A 20,525-nucleotide genomic window follows, 5' to 3' on the forward strand; every position below is an offset into this window, starting at 1 on the left:
GATAGAACGACAAACAGCCAGGACTGAGGGAGGGGAGCCAGACGCTGCACTGCTTCAGTACTAAAACTGCGCTTAAACCCTTTTCGTCTTGTAATTATGTTAAGTTTAGCATTTTAACACTGCGGCATGTGGTTCAGAGCAAATCATTTTTATTCTACCTGAGGTGCCTCGCAAACGGACTAGCATCTGTTGTGTTGTTTGATATGCGATACAAACATTGCTTTCTTCAGGGGGAGAGAAAAACAGGGATCGATTAATCACCCAAGTGTTAAATATCCCATTTTATACGATGCATCTGTTGCCGAACGCCAAGACAAACAAAAACAAATGCCTAATTAGCTTCCTTATATCAAACTGCTGTCAAAGCATTGTCGTATTTTCCCTCAAGCTAATTTTATCGGTTTCCTTCACCCGTTGGCCATCGGGGATTTTTAACCCACTAACAGGTTTACCAAGACACAGCTGAATACTAAATTTATACATGTTCTTTCTTTCCGCAGGGTTGGTGTCTTGAACAAAAAAACAAAACATATACATAGAAAGTGGAGTCGTAATGCTTCCAGGGCATACTGCTGTTGTTGTGTCCTTAAGCAAAACACGTTATCCACAACAGCCCAAGACAAAAGATGTTAAATCCTCCAGCTATGGTAGTCCTGACCAAGTCTATAGCTCAAAATATGGGTCCACGAGCGCAGTACTGTGGCGGCATTTAAGATTTTTAACCGACTAACAGGCTTGCTAAGACACCTGAATACAAAATGTATACATAATTTGTTTTTCAGGGTTTGTATCTTCAAAAACAAACGAGAATATACATAGATAGTGGAGCGGTAGTGATTCCAGGGCATATTGTTGTTGTTGTGTCCTTAAGCAAAACATGTCACACACAACAGCCCAAGACAAAACAGGTCAAATCCTCCAGCTATGGTAGTATTGACCAAGTCTATAGCTCAAAATATGGGTCCGTGGGAGTAGTACTGTGGTGGCATTTAAGCTTTTTAACCGACTAACATATTTACGAAGACACACCTGAATACAAAATGGATACATAAATTTTTTTCAGGGTTGGTATCTTGAAAAACAAACAAGAATATACATAGATTGTGGAGTGGTAGTGGTTCCAGGGCATAGTGTTGTTGTTGTGTCCTTAAGCAAGACACAACCCAAGCCAAAACACGCGCAACAGGTCAAATCTTCCAGCTGCGGTAGTCCTGACCAAGTCTATACCTCGAAATATGAGTCCACGAGCGCAGTACTGTGGCGGCATTTAAGCTTTTTAACCGACTTAACAGGCTTGCTAAGACACACCTGAATACAACATTTATACATGCATTTTTTTCAGGGTTGGTATCTTGGTACCTGAGGAAGGTCAGAGCGACCGAAACGTTGTAAGAATAAAACTGAATCAAGAGTGAGACCGTGTGCGGGAGTTTCCTTAACCTTTCAGACCAAGTGCTTCTCCTCCTACGCACCTGTTGTTCAGGCAGGTGTGCAGAGTCTACACAGAAACGAGAACAGGCTTGGCATCTTCAAAAACAAACAAGGATATACACAGATTGTAGAGCGGTAGTGGTTTCAGGGTGTACTGTTGTGGGGCAGTTAAGGAAGACACAAACCCTTCCAACAGCCTGAGCCAAAACATATGCAACGGTAGTCCTGAACAAGTCCATAGCTCAAAAATGTAGAGATGGGTCTACTGGGTCCACTGTGCCAGCATTTATGGATGGGTCAATTTCAGAGAATAAATTACTCTATGGGACAATAAAGTGTACCATTACCTTAACGTTGCCTAGTATGAATAGATGCGAGTCATGGTCAAAATCGATGTCGCAGATCGGCAGCCTCGCTTTCATCAACTCTTCTACCCCTGGGGCAGCTGCAGCTACAATATGAACTTACCACCACCGAGTATGGAGTGAATTAATAATGCAACGTAAAGCAATTTGGATGCCTTGAAAGGTGCTGTATAAATCCAGTGCATTAGTGTGGACAAATACTTTTATAGTATATGCTTGGTAATTACTATTGGGCCCAGTTGGCTTTAGGGATAGTGAGAACAAAGTGAGTAAATCACTGTTGGAGCTGATGTATTTATACAAGTTGGTAACAATAAGAATATAGTTTTAATTATTTATCTTTTTTATTTATCTATTACAAGTTCATGCAAATGTAAATCGACGGATCCATCTGTTGCAGTAATGACTTTTACTTCACAGTTTCACTTAAAGCAAATCTATTCTGCAAAATGGACTTTTCAGAGCTTTTGCCCATGTTATAGTTGTTTTTGATTCTCATGTACCTTCTCAAAGTCGCTTTTGGAGTGATTTGGGCATGTTTTTAGCCATTTTTAATCGGTTATTTTCAAGACACCATATTGTTTATCAATCGTTTTAACCATCATTGGAATAAGCCGCTGCTCTGTACTTACTTCGTTCTCCAATTTAATTTTCTTAATCGGTGATACACGCACGATTCAGCAGTGTTTTGTAGTAATTTTGGTACAAATGGAAAAAAAATGAAACAAAACTGTAGCTTGCTAAGGTGATGTGCAGCTGTCCATAGGAGGAGCCAACAGCTACATGGCTCTGTTATGGCTCTGTCTTTACCCTAACTCTTTACTTGTGTTGTTATGGATCTCTTTAACCCACCCTTCGTAATGCCATCTGTTGTTATGCGCAGGTGGATCTCTTTTTGTTCACCCATGGAGCCTACGGGAAGATGCGTCCAGCGGCCTCGAGCCACTTGGACTAGACTAAACTGGTCCTATTGTCAGCTGATGGTGAGATGAGACTATAGAGTTTTTGATTCAAGACAATTTCTCTGTTGATTTTATAGTTTTAAGGTTTTTAATGTTAGAAATTCCACAACAGGTCTTTGTTGTGATGCCATTTCCCAACACAAAAATCAGCGGACTTGTTTCTTTTATTAAGTCATTTTAGATGAATATTGTGATTTAAAATGTGCACCATATTTATAACATAATGATCCACGGGTGTCAAAGATAATAACTATATAGCAGATTCAAGCACAGTATGTCTTCTTTAAGTGTTCAGTCAAGTACTGCAACTTTCTTTATATCCAAAACATTCACTTTCACTTTAATATCAATGAGAACAATACGTCTATATTCTGAAATGGCCAAAACATGCAAAACATGCACCGAAAAACAAAGGAGATTTATCATTTACAATTTACAAAAACAGCCTCTGTCAAAATCTAACACGAGCAAAATGTATAGTAATTGTTTGTATATTGCAATTTTAAAAAGTATAATTTTACATCTACTGAGTCTCTACAGATTGGTCTATTTCTCATCACTTTTTATTTTCTACACCCTAGCCCACCCTATACGGTGATAACTTACTGGGGACAAAGTAATTGAGGAAGATGTAAATATCAGGCTGCTTAATAAACTTGGAGAGCCAGAAAACAGCATTATAAATGTCTCTAAAGAACTGGGGCATTAAAAAAGTCATGTGCAAATATTTCATTCCAGCTTGGGCCTGTTGGGAGGTCTGCACACGAGCTGATGCCGCAAATTATATGTGACAGAAGCAATTTTGGGTTATTTTTCTCCCACACAAACTGCACTAAGTGATATGAATTAGATTAAATCAGTGGATATTGAAAGCCATATATTTCCTGTGCCAAGTCAGCAGCTTTAATTGATAATGCAATTTTAGTTTACTTCCACATTTAACTTCCTCCCATGCAACATAAATAGCACACAATCAGTTAATGTACAAACATTAGTGGTAATGGGAACTTGATAAGTAGGTCTTAACTGAGCGTTTTAACTCAGCGCCAAGTAGCACTTAGTGAACACTATAAATGTGAAAGTAATATCCATGTCTGTTGAAGTTCATATAGTTGAACCCTGAATATTGAATCATTTAAAGCAAACCTATTATCCAAAATAAACTTTTCAGAGCTTTTAACTATGTTTTAGTTGTTTCCCTTCTCATTTACTCTCTCAAAGTTGTGTCTGGGGTGATTCTGAGTAATCTTCAATCGCTTATTTTGAAGACACCATATTGCCGATCAACTTCATTTTTCACCAGCATACACCCACCTCGCTGTACTTACGTCTTTATCTAATTTTATTTTCTTCATCAGTGATACTTGTAGGATTCGCCAGCGTTGCATAATCATTTTGGTACAAATGGGGAAAAAAAAAATCTGTTCTCCCTAGCGTGATGTGCTGCTATCCATCGAAGGTGCAAACAACTTCACTGGCCTTTGTTGTGAAAACATGTACGGCGTCAGGTCCCAATAGCAACACAGTTTTCTAGCACGGAAGTCAACGGAGCTGTTTTTTTATTAAAGTGTTATAGTGAATATTGCGAATGCTCAAATCATGACATAATGATCCACGGATGTCAGATTACAACTAGACATCAGGCTCAAGCACAATACGTCTTATTTACATACGTAATATAAGGTTTAGGTATATATTATTGTCTCACTTTACCCATACATTTATGCCACTGGACCAGCCTATCTGAAGCAGTAGGCAGCGTACTGAGAGAGGCCAGGAAACCATCTCCAGATCTAGGATTATGTAGAACAATGTAAGGAAACCGATCCAAACACGGGAAGAACAAGCAAACTGCACACAGAAAGGCCCCACTTGACCTAGGATTCTTTTACTACACTTTTGGCTAATACTGCACATGTTTTTGATGAAAAATGTGACTTTAATTTGTAAAGACAACCTGCTGAACATGAGAAAATGCAAAGTTATGTGTAAACTCATTGTGTAAAACGCTATATCAGCACTACAAATTGTTTCCATAAGTGTCTCCAATACAAACTATCCATACGTTTCAGGCAAATGGTTGGGACTTTGGGAGAACTTTTTGCCAGTGAAGAGATATAATAATTTGATTTGGATTGCTTAGCTGCTATGGCGATGAAGGACCGTTGCCACAGCTTGAAACGCATGAATATACATAACCACTGGAATATGTATTTGTGTCTATGAATATGTGGAATATGTCTTAAAGCATCACTCTACCATCCACCACTAACTCCAACAAAAACCTCCTCACAAAAAAAGTCTTTAGCCGAACTGCGCCAGAATCCGACCACGTTCACTCGCCTTTACTTCAAACACCCCTCACCGCTAAAATCATACCCAAGTTATACTCCATTGTACTTCTGAATAGTCCTTACCTCTCTTAGGCAGCCCATGAAATTGTTGCTGACTGGAGATCCCGGTAGGTCTGCTGTGCTCGGGCTCCCACCCACGTAGAAGAAATCATCCGAGCCCAGCATGGTGTAGTCTTCCTGGGTATACCCGGTGGTGGTGAGGATGCCATCCACTGAGATAGTCACCTGTTAGGAGGCAACACATAGCCAAAGCCAGACCATTACATTCTTGAATTCGACTTTGCACCATTATAAAAAACACACCTCCATCTTCCTTGGTCTGCATTCAAAGTGGTCAAAGTTATTTCGACTTTTTTTTTTTTTTTTTTAGTTCGTTGGAGCAATTGTTTTGGACAGTTTATTTGGTTTTAGAATGGAATTTTAGCCATAGGATCCACAGGACAGGTAAAGAAAATATGACAGTACGTATATTTTCTTTATCTTTGATGGGGGTAAGAGAATGGATTTCCTACATTCTGGAAGTTTCAGGTTGGGGGGTAGGGTTAGTACAATGTTCAAACCAAGGACAAATTGATCGTACTTGTCTTAGGTTTCGGGATTTTTCTACTTACTGCAGACATTAACAGCACACGCACAACACGCTATCAGACGCCCGCACACTCTCCCCTCTCTCACAGACAATACATCTAACATATCCACGCAACATGCAAAACAAAGGGAAAAGGATTCTCACACCGACATAATGTGCAAACCAAGGCCGTCACTGTTTCGAAGGCAAATTAAAGACACGTAATTGAACATGGGAGGGAGTAAGTGGATCGATGGTGCCATACGAAGCCGTGAGCAGCCAGTGTGCAGAGGACCGTGCTCAAGCGATATCCAAAAGCCCATTTTCATGTACACCCTCGGAATTGCTTACGCCGATCTGATCAGGTTTAGCTTCAGTGACTTATTTACGTGTCGATTGTGACGCTTATTCAGTTTGTATTAGCTACTGAAATTACTAATTTTCCATAAGCTAATGTATTGTTCATGTCTGAGTACAGGATATGAGATCTAACTCCTTGAAATACGTCTTGAAAATTAGCTTGAGAAACTGTTTACATTGCATTCAACGCTATTCTACACTTACCAAAAGAATAACATATAAGAGGACATAATCTAGGCCTGTTCTCTATCTTTTTAAATATTTTTATGCCTATGTGAGTTGGCGAATGTGTCTTTGATAATAGCCAGCTGTAGAGGCATTACTAAACATATTCTGAAAAGCTTAAACGCCTCACATGACGCATTACAAACTCTTGAGATATTTGGATTAGCCTAGTTGCCTATAGTGTCTTGACATTTAGCTCTAAGACATGCTAGCTGTGGCTGATGCTGTTTACATTTATACTTTATTTCCGGTGTCACTTTCAGGAAGGTCTGTCATCACTGAACAAACAATTCGAGATCGGCAAGCGTATTCGTCGAAGTGTAATGAATATGAGCTGCAGGGTTGGTAGCGGTTAACACACCATAGTCACAAACATGCCACAAAACACACAGGGAGGCAGTGAGGGTGGGTGAACATGGAGGTGAGTGGATTAGAGTGTTAGTGGTTACTGTGGTAACGGGGTCACATGGTGGATGGAAGCGTGGGCATGCCATGCGCCATAGTGAGTTGGAAACAACTGTCAGAGCTCCCGCAATGAACTTTTAAGGGTTGCCATTTGTTGAAGTTTTCGTGGTTGAGAACCTCGTTTGAATTGTGGCAAGCTTCTGTCAGTTTTGGAACGACAGTCCTCACAAAAAATGGGGACTTTTAGTGTGAAAAAAAATCAAAAAATAAAAAGTAATTGCCCTGGAGTTGGTAAATTTCAATTGTTTTGTAGTTACTTGTTGGTAATCTGCAGTTATGTGGAAGAAAGAAAGTAGAAAAAAGTAAAGTGATAAAAAGGATGGGGGATCGTGGGGTAAAAGAGGTCGTTGGCAGGTCAGGAGGGTAGGAAATTGAGAAGAAGCGAAGAAAGAATTGCCTGGTAATACAAACCCATCTCCTCATTTTTTGATAAGAGTGTCTAGGATGGAACTCAAAAGAGAACGTATAAAATAAAAGAAGAGAGGGGGAGGGGACACACGGCAAACCCAAAAAAAAGACAATAAGAATGATATCTACCAGACAATGTAGTTTGTTTACCATAGCGTGTCCAATGCCTGATTGCTTTCCGGAAAAAGGGGAAGAAAGGAAATCAAAAGAATAGTGAACAAAAAAAGGTTGTTAATAATAATGGTCGAAATTAAAACCAAAGATGAAGAAGTAGGATGTTAGTTAGTACATTAGTTGGTTAGATATTGTTAGTATAAAAAAATGAATGAGTTAGTGGCAAAGAAACACTACAAAATCTGTACTGAGGTCTACGTTGCCATGCTAGTCAAATTTTATCCAAGACGTCTTACAGCTAAGAACTTGGAAGAATTTGTTTAGGATGGCGAAAGGCCCCAACAAAACTTGTAGTGTTTGGTTCACCTCGATCTATCAATGTGCCTTTCAAATATAAAATGATCGACGTGAAAGAAGTGTGTAAAGGAATAGAGAGAAAGCAGGGAAGCAGCCCCTGGTTCTGAGCCTCTAACCTGCTAAACTGTGTTATCCTGTTGGGATGTGGAACTCTTTACTAACCTGTGAGGCGACATCTTACTGCGAGAAGGGTCAGAAAATCACCACTTACTTGTTGTGCTGCACAGAGTAACAATCAGAGCTGTGTCTCGCTTTGCAGACCAAACTAAAGGTTCACGCTGCTTTTGTACAACCGCCAAGCAGCTATATGTGGTATTTTTATATGGCTTGCCTTCACTATAAAGATACAAGTGTCCACCGAGTGTTACAGAACAGGTCGAGTCAACAAAACTGGGGTGTATACTACGCCATGAAGAGCAATGCTATCGAAAATGTTATACGTTTTCTGAAAATGCCAGAAAGGCCAAAACTAGGGCTACAACTTTTGAAGTACCATAACGTTCTCCACAAACAACTATATATTCTGTCTCATTCAGCGTAAAAAAAACTGCTAACGCTGCAGTTTAGATCTGTCCAAACATGTACTGAATGAGTTTCTTGTGGTAGTTTGTGAGTTCTTTTTTTCGTTTTTGTCAATTCTTCGGGACATGTTTATAATATAGATTTGAGATTTACACTACCAGTCAACAGTTTGGACACACCCTCTCATTCAATGTTTTTTATTTATTTTTATTGCGTTCTACATTTTATATACATACAGAAGACAACAAATATAAAAAATAAGATATATGGAATTATGTAGCAAAGAAAGTCTACTTAATAATAATAATAATAAATAAAAATAATAAAATAATAATAATAATAATAATAATAATAATAATAATAATTATTATTATTATTATTATTATTATTATTATTATTATTATTATTAGATTAGATTTGATTTATTTTAGTTTTAAATATTTTTGTACTTACATTTTTTTTTATATTTAAATCCTGTTTTGTCAAGAAATATTTAGTAAATTTATTTAACTTTTAATTTTTTCCCTACATAATTCCCTATATCTTATCTTTTGTACGTCTCTATTTAGGGTGTGTCCAAATTTTGGCTGGTAGTGTATATTTTAATAATACAATTCAGTTCAAAGTTTACGCACAATGTTTCGATATTTTTACCAAATCATTGAGCCCTAACCAAAACCCATAAAACAAATTACATTTTTGATTAATTTACCATTCAATATTCTGCTTTTGAGTCACATTTGAAAAGCTGTTTTGGATGATCAGTGCATATTTTTCCTACATTTGTGTTGTCAATGTTTGAACAAGAGAAACTTAATTAGACACAAGATTTGTTCACATTCAATTTTTAGTCAAATCACTTTTTTTCTGTGGCTGGGACCTTGCCAGATCAAATGAAACAAAAAGATCTTGTTGTTCCTCTTTTTTTGGAGGTCATGCTTTGAAAATGTGTGGTAATGTGACTGGCAACCACAAATATGGACGTAAACATGTTCTCCTTAGTGGATATATCAAAGTTGGTATATTTAATCAACATACTATTTACATTATTTGCCATTATCGTCCAATCATCAACAGTCAATGCTTACAAGTGCTTTTTGTTGAAGCAGACCTATTCTGCAAAATCAACTTTTACAGAGCTTTTAACCATGTTGTAATTGTTCTCTTCTCATTTATCTTCTCGAGGTTGCACTGGTAGCGATTTGCACATGTTTGAGCAATCTTTAATCGCTTATTTCCTTGATCAATCCTTGTTTTCGCCATCACCAGCTCCAATAAAACTCCAATTTTATTTTCTTAATCGGAGATACACGTAGGATTCAGCAGCGTTGCACACTCAAAGAACAACGTGATCTACAACTCCACGTCTCTTTATTGTGATGACGTTTTCGGCGATGTCAGCTCCCGTTGGGCACCGCGGTTTTCGTAAAGCGGAACCCAGCTAGCAAGTTTCTTTTATTAACTCGTTTTAGATGAAAATTACGATTTAAAAAGTGCAAATTATAACAAAATGATCCACCGGTGTTGTAGATTATAACGACATCTCAACATGTTCTTTAAATTTGACACGACCTGTGCTGCAACATCACGGCAGAAACCAGACCTAAACATGCTAATGCCAAACTACATTTATGATAAACATCTTAATCAAATAACTCTTGGCCCTGGCGGATATATTAGACATTTTAAAAACAAGAGACAAGCATGAAAAGCAACTTGCGTGATCTGTACTACCATAAATACAGCATCACTAATAGACAGCTCAAAGTCAGAATGTTTCCATCTCTGCTTTCAAGTCTATATTCTCCACGAGCATTCAAATACTGTTTAGGGGATAGTGTCAGCGACTAATGGAAACGTCAGCTTAGAAGAGTGTGAAGCAGAGAAATCACTGGATAACTTTAGGACACAGAGATATATATACGTAAGAAGACATGACCTTGTGTAATTCAACATAGTCTACCAATCACATGCTGCAGAACTGCTTTGCCCTGCCGACGTAAAGATAAAATTAAAATGACAATAAAGAATTTCATGTAAAAAACAATAAAACGATGATCGGTTTTCCTTAAAATGTTTTATAACCGTGGCGATGAAATGAGAACTCATCATGTGACTGTTTTAGTAATGGCAGCTGTCTTTCAAAGCTTTCAGAAGCAGCTACTCTAGAGTCAAAACTATCCATTTAACGGTCCACTATGGGTCTGCAACTGCGCCCCCTGTTTACCTGTCGGAGATTGCGGGTCACTTTGATGTCGTGCCAGGAGTTATCATTGAATTTTCCATTGACTGGCTCCACGATGGCTTCGAACGCCCCGGAGCCCAGGTTGATGACAAGGGAAACTGCTCCGTCTTTGAGCGCCAGGTTGACGTAGTCGGCGGATTTCCCAGTGTGGAGCAGGAGGCCGTTGCGTTGCCAGGTTTTGAAGGACAAAGTTATCTCGTCACTGCTGCTCTGGATGGGGTTCTGGGACAGGTCGTAACAGAAGTATTCGGACCCGCGGAAGGTGGCAACGTTTTCTTCTCTTGCTGCAAAGACAAAGGGGAAAAAAATACTATTAAAATCTGTGAAAACAAGTTAAATGGTCACGTTTTTGTATACCGTTTTCTACCTTTAAGGCTCTCAAAGCACTTTACATCAAGGAAACACTCACCCATTCACACACACATTCATACACCAGTGTACACAGACTCCGGGGTAAGGTAGGTCAGTGTTTTGCCCAAGGACACAACAACAGCATTCCTCTGTGGGAGCTGGAAACACACCCCCAACTTGTGGATCAAGTCTAACCACTCAAACGACGATGTTTATGTTGAAAGCAGGACTCCGACCGCCAAATCAGTGGACAGACACTCAAGAAGGCTCTGCAAATGATTGCGAGTTTGTTGTAATATACACTGTCCAGCCAAAAAAAAAAAAAAAGACGCCACCAGGATTTAACTAAGCCAATAGGTCTGAGCCTCCTGCAGTTGGTCCAGTCTAGGTTCAGCAACAGAATGAGGTCAGCTGACACCTGAATATACTGAATGACCAGGTTATTCCATCAATGGATTTGTTCTTCCCTGATGGCACGGGCATATTCCAAGACGACAATGCCAGGATTCATCGGGCTCAGATTGTGAAAGAGTGATTCAGGAGCATGAGACAACATTTTCACACATGGATTGTCCACCACAGAGTCCAGACCTTAACCCCATTGAGAATCTTTGGGATGTGTTGGAGAAGCTTTGTGCAGCGTCAGACTCTACAATCATCAATGCAACATCTTGGTGAAGAATTAATGCAACACTGGATGGAAATAAATCTTGTGACATTACAGAAGCGAAATCGAAGCAATGCCACGTGCTATAATCAAAGCTAAAGGCGGTTCAACGAAATATTAGAGTGTGTGACCTTTTTTTTTGGCCAGGCAGTGTATAAACTATAGTAAAAAAGGCATGCAAGTCTAAGAATACAATACACTTAAATCCCAAAAAAACTCAGTGTATATAACTGACCATTATCTACAGAAATTCAGTTATTCATAGAGACCCACTTCAAAGTCCAAAAATAGATCAGTAGTATTATCCACGCTTTGAATTCATCTGGAAAGTTTGACTAAAACACATAACTCCATTACATTAAAAGTCTAGACTGCAAACCCAAATAACCTCCAATAAATTCTAACCTATTTTTATAGCGCGGCCGCCCACGCTCACACTAAACTACTCAATTCTGTATCGTTTTTGTGGATCATACAGAGGAATGCACTTTGACCGTTGTTCATATTTCTGAAGTAACATCGGTCAGAGGAGTAATGGAGCCTTTTTATATAACTGAGGATCCAACATAAAAATAACTAAAAAACTAAAAACTTATAAGTGCTGTACCTGATTTTTATCGTCTTTAAACATGAAAAACTAGTTAATTTTAACCGTTTTGGTCCAAAGTTATTAGTCATTTATCTTATGCATTCTGTGTATCCTGCTTATTTACCGTGCTGAGTTTATAAGCATGGTAAAGCTAACGACAACTTGCATGCAAACAGCGCACTTCCTGATGATCGGACAATACTTTTTTTTCCTAATAAGATGCAGACAGCACAAAGTCGACATATTTTGACCTTAACCCTTTAAGGACTGAGCACATTATAGACCATTATCGCTCGCCTAGACTTTTATTATTTTTTTAGCCACAAAAATCATGTTAAAGGAAGTACCAGCATGTACCTTTGCCTTTTTTCACACAACTACCTCTATTTTACATATCCATCCTTATTTTTCCTTTGACATATTGAATAACTGACTAGGAGAATCCCGATGGTGGCACCTACGCTCTGATTGGTCGTCTTCGAGGGACTACGTAAGCACATTACCGTAATGACAGTAACATATTTAAAGAGCCCCATGCCTCTGCTTTGAGACGCCGTTTGAATTTGCACGATAGCACAATTGGTTGCGGAGTTACGGTAATGGAAAGTCCGCACCGTGAGTCCATCGGCGGCGATAACATCCGACCCTATTGGGTTAAAAGCTGCTTACACAATATGTATTTAGGAAAGACAAATTTTGCTCATAGGCTACATGGGGAAAGATGGATACAGAGGCTTTGAACATTGTTGTCAAGATTTGCAAAACATTTTATTATTATTAATGTTATTGTATTATTTTTTTATTTTATTTATTTATTATTATTAATTAATTGTTTTATTTATTTTATTTTTTATTATTTATTTATTTTTCTTTCTTTTTTTTCTTCCCATCTATATTCTTTATACCTTCCTTTCTCACTTGACTAGTACTTTCCTCTCCCATCTTCACCTTACCCCCCAAAATCATGGAAATGTCACACACACAGGTACACACAACACAGACTTGTCACATACAATTGTCACTATGTATGTATGTTTTGCATTAAATAAATAAATAAAAATAAAAAAAAGATTTAGACATACATTCTCTACGACAACACAAAAAGCCATGGAACAACCCCACAAACTGATGGCTTCTACTGATAAATACATTTATCACTATAGTGTCTGAATACTTTAAATGAATACTAAGTGTAGTACACATCTCCGAATCTAGATTGATTTAACACGGGGCTAATTGGATGAATTTTATATGTATCAACACAATCCAATCTCTTTGACTTCTATGCCATCTGCTGCAACTCTTAATGTCATTCTACATTGTCCACTGAGAATAAAATAATTATACCCAAGTATGCTAATTTGGAAACCAACTACAGAACCTTATGTCCTTATGTGCTCCTCTGTTTACCAGGCAATCCATCCCTTTTGCACTGAATAAAAGCCACAGCATAAAACAGCATCTGTGTTTATACTTGCATCCATCAAAATAGTAGTAAATTCAACTAGCCCCCCTACATGAGTTTAAAGCAAGCCTATCCGTAATTACAGCTATGAAAATCCTATCCTTCAGCCCACATCATAAACTGCTGTCTGCGTGACCGGCGGCTTGGGTTTCACGTTTGGCCCGGGACAGACCAGACAGGCTACTTATGATGGAACACTATTCCCCGCTAATGGTGCGCATAAATCAAGACTTTTGCCTGATTTTAAGACTCGATACCACTGCGGTGTTGCAAAGTGACTTCAGTTCATTTTTTTTTTTTTCCTTCGATGGACACAGATAGTAAGTAAGGTGAGACCGCTCCGAAAGTGACAGCAACCCAGGGACACGGAGAAAAAGCAGAAAATAAAACCGAAGAGGAGGAGGACAAGATAGATTTTTACAAGACTGCAGTGTATCCGAAGAGACAGCTCCGTCTTGTAATACGTGAGCAAATAATTGACATTTTTCCCACTTTGGAAGAGGTGGGCTGACACGTGGCTATAGCGCTGGTTCCGGGGATGCGGTCAGGAGACAAGGTCAGACTCACGGTCAATTATTTTTCCACAAAACGCGAAGGAAACTAGGGTCGCAGTCATTCAAAGGGGAAGCTGGAGAATTCCCCCAGAACACAAGAGGTGTCTCAAACTATTGGAGAGTTCGTAACCTTTGAGTAACAATTGAGTGCTGTGAGCAGAGTGGCTAAAAGTGCCCCCACGGATATAAACTGGAGATTTTAATTTTTATTATTTATTCGTTTTTACACTTCTGGACAAGGGTTGTAAAAAAAATAGCTCATTTGAAGTGTCAATAGTGGAAAAATCACATAAATGACAGGTTTGAACATTTCTTGAATAGTGTTAGAATTTTCTTGGTAGATACAGTACCACAAATTAAAATATTAATAAAGAAACTACTATTACTTTCTGGTGAAAATGACATGCTAAGTGTTAAAGGTACAATATGTAACCTTCTGGAGAACATGACACATTAGCTGCTAGATTCCATGGAAATAGGAAGTTAAAACCGAACTTCAGAACAATCTTCCTAAGGAACAACCATAAGGAACAACATTTCCATAGTGACAAGGCAGAGGAGGCCCTTCAGGTTTAGAATAACTGTTTTTTTTTTAAGTCTAAAAAGTTACATGCTGTTGCTTTAAAGTAAAATTATGTTAAAATAAAATTCAGGTCTCATTTTAGTATCAAAATCAAAATTAAGTATCAAGCTGTAGTACAATTGTCCCTCACTATATCGCGGTTCACCTTTCGCGGTCTCGTTTCACAGATATTTTTGGTGCAATTTTCCAGCGTACGAACGTGCATTGTGTTCTGCGTCTTGATTGGCTGTTGGACTGTAGACCATTGTCCATCAGTCTCCTCTGTGCCGTGTCTCCTGTACAGTACAGAATGTGTTCAGACAAATTTACATAAACGTTGGATCGCAGTGTGACTCTGAAGTGCTGTATGTTCGCAATTTGTGAACTTTGAGAGTCTTTAAACGAGAGAGAAATGTGCGGAAATGTTAATGCCTGTGTGAGAAAAGTGTATAAAGTGTGTGGTGAGGGGTTTTACAGCTGCAAAACATATAGAATAAATGTAAAAAATAAAGCAGATACTTCACGGATTTCGCTTATTGTGGGTTATTTTTAGAACATAACCCGCACGATAAACGAGGGACCACTGCATCAGAATGAATTAAAAGTGTCTTTAAAGCACTAAATGAGCCCACAAATACAATACAAATATGTGCAAGCTATAGGGATGATCTTGTATCTGTATCATTGCTTAACATATTTAAAAAGTACAGCTCATAAGACACAAAATCTTGCTAAGAAAAAAAAAAAGTCTACATTCGATCTTATCCGTCACATCAGTCAGCCATTTTATCCTCTCTGATCCTATACTTTTGTAAAAATGTTTTGTTGGTAACATAAACTCGGCAGTCAAGACACCCTACAACTATAAAATGCTGAAATCACTATGTGGCACCCTCAAGGTTTCGAAAAAATTGCACCCTTTCAAAATGGCCCCTCCAACATACCCTTAGCAGGAACAACTCAGGCACTTGCAAGCATATCATTACCTTCTCCCTGTGCCATTTTGACACAGCATTTTATCGCGTAGTCTAACAAAAAGTGTCACGAGGCCAAAACACAAAGTATCCTGTATTCATAAAAGCGTTCGGAGAAAAGAAAGTAAATGGCTGGAGGCTTACAGTTTGGGATTGTTACTTGAGATGAGGTTCTATGTAAACATGAGGGTGCACTGCAGAGATTTTGACAGAAAGACGATAAAGGTAGGGAAAATTTGACAGGAAAGAAAACAAAATGGAACAGAAATACAGGATTCGGCGATGAAAGCGGTCATGGAAGAAGTCTCCCCCCGGCATCAAAATAAGCAACGCGGAGCAAGCAGGAAATAGTCTGGGAAACAACAAAGCCCAGTACAAAGCCTTTACGCACGTGACAGGCGAAAAATATAAAACTATAATTACAGAACGACAGGGCCATATGCAACACAGGAACTGCATTTGAGCACCAATTATGTGTCGTTTCAGATTCAATATAGCAAAGTTTGTATCCAGACAGAAAATGTACTGTTATTTCTTTCAGTTAGGCCATATGTGTCAAACTCAAGGCCCGTGGGCTAAATGTGGCCCTCCACATCATTTCATGTGGCCGTCAACGGGGTAAATTAAAAGGTATGATGGTCTTAAAATGTTGTTTTATCAGGAGATACGCAGTTACAGAGCCATATTTTTACATCTTTGCAAATGCATGTGCAATATTTGTAACTTGAATAAATAATAAATACAGAAACAGTTAATTAACAAGTTTAAAAAGTTGCTACATTTATTTGACTTCGGCAGTCATTTTGCTGATGTAGCCCTTGGAGAAAATGTGTTTGACACCCCTGAGTTAGGCAAAGGCGTTGAAATATGCTGTCAAAATAACTGTGATTATAAATTATATCACAATAATTGTTAAAGTTGCTGACAGCGTAAACATGTTCTGGATATGAATATTTAGAATCTTAATATGAGTAAGTTCCATGTTTAAACTGTTATAATATTGGACTTTGTTATTGGTAGTTTTCAGATTCAGTAGTGTGATAATGTCATACTCCCAGATGGGGGCAAGAGGCAGTTTTCCTTATTGATTATATCGCACTTTGCCGTGAAATATCTGAAAAGTGAATTCACAAATGCTGAATCTGATCATTTCTATTAGTAGAACGGTGGTGAAACATGCACTCTAGCTAATCCTCCGACTAACGCCAAGCTCAAGATCTGCAGATGGGTCCCTGAGTGCAGTGTGCCAGGTTGCTCTTGTGGTGCTGAGTGATGGATGGGTCAAATGCAGAGAATTATTTTCAGTATCTCTTTGTATTTATGGTTGAAAATGCAAAATACAGCCTCTGCATTTGACCAATCCTTCAGCGCTTCTGCAGGTTATTTAGGTTCTGCAGGTTGTCGATGCGATTCCAGCTCCCACAGATGAATGCTGTAATTGTGTCCTTGGGCAAGACACTTAACATTGTGTACAAATGTGTGTGTGAATGGGTGAGTGATGTAAAGCGCTTTGAGGGTCTTTAACCTCCTGGGACCTGGCATCACATTTTGGGATGTCTAGGCCACGATGCAAATTTATAGAAGAAGAAGAAGAAGAAGAGCATACAAGAATAGCAACAATGCAAAAAGGTTCAATTTAGAATATTTTTAAGAGTTTAGAATGCTTAGAATATTTATTTATGTATTTATTTATTTACGTATTTATTTATTTATTTAATTGTAAAGCCATATGTCTTCCTGCACTTGTCAGGAACAGTTCAAATGAGCCACGCTGTTCCAAGAGACAGTTGGAGTTGTTTCTACATTCAGGGCAAATGTTGCTGTGTTCAGGCCCTTATTAGTTTTTGCAAATCATTATTCAAATATTTTATCAAAATTATCAAAACGTAGAATGAATGTCCTCATTTATGGACATAATTTTTCTCAGAAACTACATAATGTAAAAAGATAATTCTTTGTATTTAGACTCATCAGGCCCCAATCAGCCCAAATAACAAAGAGAAATTAATAAAGCAGGTCACGCAAGAGGTCGGGTGTCAGGAGGCTATGGTGGAAAAGCGCCGTGCAAAAATGTGACTATTTACCCGGCTACATGAAGGACAAGCCAACTCCAAAGTCATGGAAATTGAACCCAAGACCTTTATATATTTGTCCCTGTGCTGCCAAACCCCCCCCCCCCCCCCAAAAAAAAAAAACAAAAAAAAACAAAAACAACAATCTACTGGATGGAAAAGTCAATCAACCACCGCATCTCCCCCAAAAAGTATAAGTCTAAAACAGACCTTACTCAGTTCTCATTACCCTTTGCGATCTAGTAGCATAAGAGCGTTTATTAGCATGCTAATGGGCACCAGTGAAGGTCTATAATAATACTGTAATCTGAAGGCGAGAACATCTGTCTGGCACCCTTGTAATTGCCTATCAATGCAGAAAGTCTATCCCTGGTAAAATCAATGTGTTTAGTATTACCTCCAAAAGCATAACCCAATCCCATCACTCTTTGTCTGTTCCTTGTAATCCTATATATTTTAAAACGAATCCACGAAAACCTGGCCTTTCCAAATGTGTTCGAATTATACCGATGTAATTACAAAGTCGCCACAGCGCTGTAGAGGCTATCAACATAACAGTCCTATGAATAATAGAGAAAGTATATTGACATAATGTAATATTTGTGCACCTCAGCAATATCAAACCTGTGGTAAGTGTATACGGATCCATTAAAACCAAAATGGGGAATATATTGCCTGTTGAGACATGTGCTGCTCAGTTCTGTGGCTTTCATATCGATCATACAGAGCGGGTCATTTTCTCTTATTTTCGCCACGGTCATCAATATTCCATTTGTGCTCAGCCCGGCCCGGCGCAAAGGGGCCACGGGTTCGATATCAAAATCCACTGGAAGCAATTAGCTCCTTCATTACCATCTCCCTTTCTCCTAACACACCTTGCAGCTGTCTGACCCGATCTTGACTTGACCCCACGGGGACTCCGGACTCTAGCGTTGTCACCTTTTCGAGCAACCTCCAACCTCTCTTAGATCACCTCCAGATAAAGGAATTCGCAGGCTAAACGCTGGGATTAAGATGGAAGACGTGGTGTTAATCAAAGCGGTAAGAGCAATAGCGGCGTGTGTGGAAGATATAGCCAGGCTGCTAACCTCAAGCTAATCCCTCGGAGACACTTCAGGAGTCAACAGAAATCAATCAAGGGTATTACAAAGCAGGTTTTCTCTTCCACCGCTCACAAAGAGGCTACTTTAAGGCTAAACATTGGAAGAAGGTAAGTGCTGTTTGCCTATAAACCTTCCCACCAACTAGTAGGTAATCTAGTGCTTGTCGATGCAAAAAGCTAATAGCAATTGGCAGGAAGAAAACAGCATTACTGACATGGTATTAACAAAGTATTTCACTCCAAATCAACACCGCAACCTCTGCCACCACATTATTCTGTTGATTATTTTTAATATTTAGTTATTTAAATAGTCAGTACCCAATTTTTCCCATGCATTTGAGCAACGTTTGTCTTGCAGCAGTCGAATAAGGAGCTCTCGAGGTCAAAATAACTCAGCTGTACTCTCTGCGTTTAATTAGAAAGCATTTTATCGACCAATAATCTGGAAGTGTGCATATGCTAGTTGCTGTTAGCTTTACCATCCTGACAAAATACTACAATAGTCACTGAGATTGGTGGATTTATTTGGGTAATTGACATGTATAAGAGAAGTGAGGACTAACTATGGACCACTGCAAACCATTGAACTAGTACGAAGACAGGAAAAATGAAGTCCAAACCTTTAAATTTGTACTTTTAATAGCCATAATACTAGAAAACAAAACAAACAACACACCGCATGAGTTTCTATATGTATATTTTACATACACGAGACTGAATGTAATGTAGATTGTATACTGTATGTCCACCAGACTCATATATATGCCTAAAAACTGTAGCATTTTCATATTTCTAATCTCCTATATGGCAGTAAATATAAGCAGAGAAACATAAAGGAAAGCCTCTTGAAACATCTCCAGAAAAGAGATCACAACCTCAGCAGCCTCAACTCCAGTGTACAACATTATTTAAAGCGCATTCAGTGTATTTAATGTTGTGAAATGGTAAATATTCATGCATCAGTGTACAGAGACACCGGGAGCGAGAGGTTTAAGTGTCTTGCCCAAAGATGCAACAGCAGCATTCATCTGTGGAAGTTAGAATTGCACCGCAAACTTGTAGGTCAATGGATCTCACTGCTCAACCAATGATATTGACTTTGAGAACGGGAATCAGATCAGTGGACAGACACTCTGACTGTCACTTCCCAACATAACCAACTGATAAAACCATTTATTCACAATCAATAAATATATAGACTTTCATAGCTTTTCTGTTCATTTGATCTTGAACATGTCTTTCAATTAGAGATCACAATAATAAAGGTGTTCGCTTAAGTCCATAAAGGTATAAGCCAGAAATCCTAAAGCCAAGCGTAATGGATCCATGGACACACTGTTCATTTTCTATTGACAGGTTGCAGCAGTGGGGCTCTCAGTTTGGCCCAAATCCATCACACGTCAGAGGTATTTAGAGACTAACAGATAATGTGTTCCATCAGAAGCAGCAGCCGTGTGAAACAGGTTTGTAACACGGGTAGAAACGGCGCAATGTGTTTCACTGCGACCACAAAGCACAGAGGTAGAGCTGTATACACGTCTGATCCTGGTGACGGATGGTACGTGGTATTTGTGATCTAGCAGCATCTGAAACTGGATTCTTACAAATACACTACCAGTCAAAAGTTTGGACACGACGTCTCATTCAATGTTTTTTTTTTTTTTTAACTACTTTTACATTTTATATATATACAGAAGACATCAAATATATGAAGTAAGATATATGGAATTACGTAGCAAAGAAAAAAGTACACAATTTGATTTTATATTTTATATTCAAATCCTCAAAGTATCCACCCTTTGCTTTGTCAAAA

At 38.6% G+C, this 20,525-nt stretch overlaps 1 protein-coding gene across 1 annotated transcript in view; it reads right to left on the bottom strand.

Annotated features, from left to right (window-relative positions):
* Positions 1-20,525, bottom strand: part of LOC117392670 (neurexin-3b-like) — a 565,984-nt gene that overhangs the window by 412,340 nt on the left and 133,119 nt on the right. Inside the window, exons 5-7 of the mRNA XM_055232346.1 lie at positions 10,359-10,660; positions 7,268-7,312; positions 5,176-5,337 (exon numbers count right to left, since the gene is read on the bottom strand). Coding sequence (XP_055088321.1) covers positions 5,176-5,337; positions 7,268-7,312; positions 10,359-10,660 — 509 coding nt within the window. The remainder of the gene's footprint in view (positions 1-5,175; positions 5,338-7,267; positions 7,313-10,358; positions 10,661-20,525) is intronic.

Source organism: Periophthalmus magnuspinnatus, chromosome 24 (genome assembly GCF_009829125.3).
Source record: "Periophthalmus magnuspinnatus isolate fPerMag1 chromosome 24, fPerMag1.2.pri, whole genome shotgun sequence".
Lineage (NCBI taxonomy): Eukaryota > Metazoa > Chordata > Actinopteri > Gobiiformes > Gobiidae > Periophthalmus > Periophthalmus magnuspinnatus.